Source organism: Helobdella robusta, assembly GCF_000326865.2.
Source record: "Helobdella robusta unplaced genomic scaffold HELROscaffold_2, whole genome shotgun sequence".
In the NCBI taxonomy this organism is placed as follows: domain Eukaryota; kingdom Metazoa; phylum Annelida; class Clitellata; order Rhynchobdellida; family Glossiphoniidae; genus Helobdella; species Helobdella robusta.
Window position 1 is genome coordinate 1,806,748 of NW_008704083.1, and position 6,096 is coordinate 1,812,843.

General features: G+C 32.8%; 1 protein-coding gene across 1 annotated transcript in view; it reads left to right on the forward strand.

Moving 5' to 3' along the window:
- Positions 1-3,661: 3,661 nt before the first annotated feature.
- Positions 3,662-6,096, forward strand: part of HELRODRAFT_160090 (hypothetical protein) — a gene marked incomplete at both ends in the record, with an annotated part of 4,423 nt that continues 1,988 nt past the window's right edge. Inside the window, 6 exons of the mRNA XM_009017106.1 lie at positions 3,662-3,801; positions 4,442-4,494; positions 5,145-5,335; positions 5,428-5,508; positions 5,605-5,827; positions 5,889-5,998. Of these exons, the coding sequence (XP_009015354.1) occupies positions 3,662-3,801; positions 4,442-4,494; positions 5,145-5,335; positions 5,428-5,508; positions 5,605-5,827; positions 5,889-5,998 (798 nt within the window). The remainder of the gene's footprint in view (positions 3,802-4,441; positions 4,495-5,144; positions 5,336-5,427; positions 5,509-5,604; positions 5,828-5,888; positions 5,999-6,096) is intronic.

Genomic DNA, 6,096 nt, shown 5'->3' on the forward strand with positions numbered 1-6,096 from the left:
GTACGCTTTGCTTGTTTTGCTATACGATACAGAGATTTCATTTGTTCACCTTTGCTTTTAGTGAGCCACTCTCTGCACTGATCTGTCCGAGCCAATGCGACTTGACGTCTTGCATAGTTGTTCTTCTCACGGAAAATTTTATGGTCATCAACAGACTTTGATTTTTGGCATTGCTTGTATGCAGCTTTCTTTTCAACTATTGCATTTTGTACACTGTCATTCCACTACCACGTGTCCCGTTCATGCTGGCGTTTTGTACCAGTTTTCCCACAAACTGTAGTTGCAGCGTTTATCAAAACGGTTTTGTATGTACTCCAATCTGTACTGGCTTGCGATTGGTGGTTTAACTGTGTGGCGACAATCTGTTGAAATTTTTCTCGATGAATATTGCTTTTCAGCTTCCACGTTTTGATTCTCCGAGGCATTTGTTTAGACTTATGTTTTGACAGTTCGACAACCAGGTCTGCCACAAGGAGTCTATGTTGGGCGACACATGATTCGCCAGGTATTACTTTGACATTTTTGAATAGCCTTCGGTGTTGTTGCTTGACAGCGAAGAAATCAATTTGCGTGCCTGATGGTCCACTTTTGTATGTTATGAGATGTTCCAACCTCTTTCTAAAATATGTGTTCAGTATACAAAACCCATGAATTTCAGCAAACTCAAGGATCTTCATTCCGTTCTCCATAGCCAAAACCGCCATGTACGTTGTCAAAACCATCTGTTTTCTCTCCAACGTGGCCATTGAGATCGCCTCCAATCAGGATTGTTTCAGATTTTGGTATTGTTGAAATGGTGTCAGAGAACGCAGCCCAGAAGTCATTTTTCATCTTTTCTGATTCGTCTGTCTGTGGTGCGTATGCAGAAAAAATAATCATTGTTTGCATTGTTTGATCCACATGAGACGTGAATTAATCCTTTTAATATCCAGTACTTCTTGGGCTAGCGGTTCTCTGACAAAAATTCCATCACCATTTTTGGCCGTCTTTTGACCATTCCAGAATAGTTTATATTTTTTTTTGTCTGAGTTGACATGACAAACATCATTCGATTTCCAGCAGCGTGGATGCAGTTTTATGTCATGCCCAGGACCACTTATGAACTAAAACGTAAAATTAAACACTACATCCAACAAAAAAACAATAAATTTGTGATCAATTAATTCTAAATAAATCTCAACAAAAAAAACATTTAAGAAACGAGATAGAGGCTTAGCAGATTTTTCAATACACTGTGGTGTCTTCTATCTTCTCTTAGTTTCATCAAAACCAGATCTTGTTTTTGTTTGACGGTGTAGCTCGCAGTTATGATCAAGACGTTGTTCACGCATTATGTATCATATCATATCCCGTATCAAAGTTTTCAACTACTTTTTTTATTAATTTTTTCTTATACAGAAAAAGCCTGACAAGCTTCTTCACTGATACTTCTATATGACAACTTCGACTGTGCCCGAAATTCTTTGGTCTGCTAAATGATAATCCTTCAACCGACAGACTCAAGCTGCTGTAATTTATGTAGACGGTAGTCATTTGACCACATAAACGTTCCATTGCTATGTTTGCTCACGGAAACTGCGCGCCAGTATAAAGATTGCGTCAGACTGTAATTTTATAATGCCTGAATTAAAAACCATCTTAAGCAAACAACGCCGTGACTACGAAATTACTTCNGGCTTTTAGAACAACAAGCCCTAAACAAAGAAGACATTCTAGTTACAAACATAGCAATGGAACGTTTATTTGGTCAAATGACTACCATCTACATAAATTACAGCAGCTTGAGTCTGTCGGTAGAAGGATTATCATTTAGCAGACCAAAGAATTTCTGACACCGTCGAAGTTGTCATATAGAAGTTTCAGTGAAGAAGCTTATCTTAGTGTGACATCCATTCAACTTATTTACTTTCAAAATAATAAATAAATGAACAAATCAACCAGTAAAGGATGCATCTGATTTGAAAAAAATGGTTTACGTTTACTTTGTTTTAGTCATTTAAAAAATGTATCAAGGCGTCAGAGTGTTAGCAACCAGAATAAAAAGTCTATGATTTCAAACATTTCATTTGCATGTTTTTAAAAGAAATTATAGATTTTTTTCATAATTAAAATTTTTTCTTCTGCCATAACGCATAACCAGACTATTGAATTGAATATTGTGATCCATTAAGGATTAAAAGCAAATGTTAAGTTTTGTACTCAATGCAATTAATTATGCATGATGATTATGACATTATTGTCATCACACATGTTGATCAGGGCATGATTTAATTTTGACATTTTGACAGCCAGTGAGACCCATTGGAGAGATGGATGGATGGCATTATTGTTAATTTTAATATTTATGAAAAGTTAATTTAATTTGCTATTTATTTCTTTAATGTTTAGGTTAAAAAACTAACCTAACCCTAACCATGTATATCCCTGGTTGTGTTTACACATTTTTTTTGTATAATTATAATACATACATAATTAGCATATTATCTATATTTAATATTTATTATTACTACTAATTATTACATAATCATCTAATACAGTCATACCTATTAAAAATTAAAATAAATCTTCTTAATTAAATAATTTTTAATTTTTATGATAGAAAGACTGCTTTTATTTATTTTTTATTTATAACTATTTATTACCAAACAGTAAAATATAATTTTATTTGATAAATTTATACCTTTATCTATTTTTATAATTTTATAATAAATTACATACACAGTACATAAAAAATTAAAAATAAAAGACAAAAGTTAAAAGTAAAATTACAAAACCTGTGGCAAAATTTGATTTTATTCCTTTTTTTTAATTTAGTTTATTTTTTAAGTCTAGCTTCGATCAGATTTTAATTTGATAAAAGCACAACAAACCAACAAACCTTTTTTCAATTCATCGTAGAATTCAAAATAATAACGATAATAATTTAAAAAAAACCATTCACCGAAGCATCAAGACGAAACATACCACAATCAAACAGCAACCGATACTTGTTTATTTCAATCTTTCAATCTATGACGACAGCATTCGTTAATATGTATTATATACATATACATATATATATATATATATATATATATAAATATATTTTACCCCTTCTTTCCCTCCTTTATATATACATAAATAGAAGATAGAAGATGGTGGATTTATTCATATATGTATATATATATATATATATAATATATATAATATATATATAAATATTCTTCCTTTTCTTTCTCTCTTTTATATAAATCCGGAAAAATGACAAAAGATAGAAGAAAATGGAGGCTCTTTGTGGCTAGCTATTGCCGCCCTGGGCTGGCAGACTGCAGATGATGATGATATATTATATATATATATATATATATATATATATATATATATATATATATATATATATATATATATATATATTGTATTATATTGCTGTTTATTGATATAAATTTATTTATTTAATATTACATACATAATGAATTTACATATATACATCAAGGCCGAAACCAGGATTTTTTTTCGGGGGGGCTGTCGGAATAATTTTTTTTATAATTAAAATCAAGGAAAAAACAACAAATCAAATCAGCTTTTATTTACAAAATAAAAAAAAATTATTTAAACAAAAGTAAATTGTATTTTACTAATTTTTTTAAATATATAAATTTAACCGAAGTGCTTTTTGGTTTAAATGGTCCAAAATCATGTCGTTGTCCACTTTTCAATTCAATTCAATTCAATTAGCTTTTTATTCAGTAAACCAACACATGACAATAACATATGCCAATCACTAGGAGACCTGAAGCTTGCGCCAGTCCGAATAAATGAAAAGTAAGAATCAAAACGATAAAAATAATAACTAGGAAAAATTAAAATATCTAAGCAACAAAGAATAATGCCTAGAAAAAATAGAATGTAACCAAAAAAAAAATGCCTAGAAAAAATAGAATGTAACCAAAAATTGATAAAGCCAAATAAAACAAAATAGAATTTAATGATAATGAAACAAAGATCAAAGATAATGACAAAAGTAATGTAACAGGAAAATGATAATACCAATTAAAACAAAATTGAAAATTAATGATAATGAAGCAAAGTAAGATCAAAAATAATGACAAGAGTGGGCACACATAAGTAGTAACTTACATATGCATGTCCACAAGTAAATATATGCATACATGCAAATGTACACAAACAAATATACATACATGCAAATACAGATACTAACATACACTTCCTGCAAAACAATACGCTCATACATATGCATATACAGTACATTAAAGGAATAATAAACAATTAAAGAGCCCAAGTAAGAATAATTAACAAAATACAAATATCAATAAGTTAAGAAGATATCTGAAAGCTTCCTTAAGATCAGTCCTTAAGAAAGCTAATATAAAAGTTAAAGGACAACAGATGATAGATTTGAGATTTAAACCAACCAAAAGTAGTAGCATTCTTTACATAAAAGAGTAATAAATTCCAAAGGTGAATGGAAATGGGAAATACAGAGTTGTAGAAAAAGTTAGTACGGGGAGTAAATAAATAGAAATCCGGTGCATATTTTAATACAGTACTATGCTTGTTCAGTAAAAAACGAATCTGGTCAAAGAGAGATGGACAATAGAGATGTCTTTTGTTTGCGATGTCTATGGTTTACCCGACATCGTGTTTTTGGATTTTCAATCTCTAAATTTTCCGTTATTAACTAAGTTTTTGCTTATTTTCACTTAATAAATCAATAATTTATAATTTCTTGTTTTTTGTCAATGTTTAAACAAAAAATTCGCTAAAGTTTTTGTTGCTATAATACTTTTGGCTAGTAATTATCGCTCACACCCCAATCGAATGATCCAATACACTCGCCAACAACTGCTTGATTTTCTACCGGATAAATTCGCCATCAAAAGACCGCTAAGAAAAACTCTCTTTCTCAACAAAATTTGGAACCCAGATCATCACCAACGCCTCTCCACTTTTCTTCATTCGCAACATCATTCTACATCTACAGTAGCAGCAACATCAACATTAACATCAACAACCCCGGGCCACCTACTTCAATCGCTACAGAAATCTACAACAACCATCAATACAATCTACCTCAATCGCTACAGAAATTTACAACAATCTACAGCAATCTACAACAACCTCAACTTCAACATCAACACCCCCAGCCCATCTACCTTGCACTAATTCGTCATCAGCAATACCAGTGGTAGTCTCATCAACTCGTAAGAAATGCAACCTACCCAATCGACGCTCCTCACTAAATCATTCCAATCTCATCAACATCAAATTCACCCCGACTTACAATCCCGCCAAAATCATCCCATGTCATCTTCCACCCACCATTTACATCATGAATGTCACTAGCATTGTCAAGCCACATGCTATTGAGCATTTAAGATGTAACGTATATCATCTACACTACACCCCGACATTATCATCATCACCGAGTCATGGCTTAGGCCAGATCACCCTGATGGTTTGATCGCAATAGATGGCTACACACCCTTCACCCTGGCAGGCGGCGTGGAGGTGGCGTTGTCATCTATTTGAAGTCATCCATCTCATCTCAAATTCACATCGTTCCACCATTCTGTCAATGATACACTGGAAACCCTTTGTCTCAAGTGCATTATTGACAGTGAACCATACATCATCTGTGCCATCTATTATCCACAAAATCATCCATCATATGAAGTCTCCACCATGATGTGTTCCATCGATGAACTCTCTAACACTGCGCTGGAGAGCGACTCAAAACTCATCATTGGGGGTGACTTCAATCAACTCGACCATCATTCCATCCTTCGAACAGGTCTACACTCTATATTCTGGGGTCCCACCCACCAAGGTCACAACCTTGACAAAATATATAGGATTAATGTAAACCTCGATATCACTTTCACTTACAGGTCGCATGTTTCAACACATCATCTTGGGGTGGTTGCTGCTCCTCCACCTCCACCAACCAACTCAACATCAAGAAACAACACCACTAGAAAAACCATCTCATTTCGCCAACGTCATCCTTCACAGAGTATCGCCTGCTTTCAATATCTCAACAACATCAACTTCAATAATATATTCGACTTCAACATCACCAACACCGACCATTCTTCG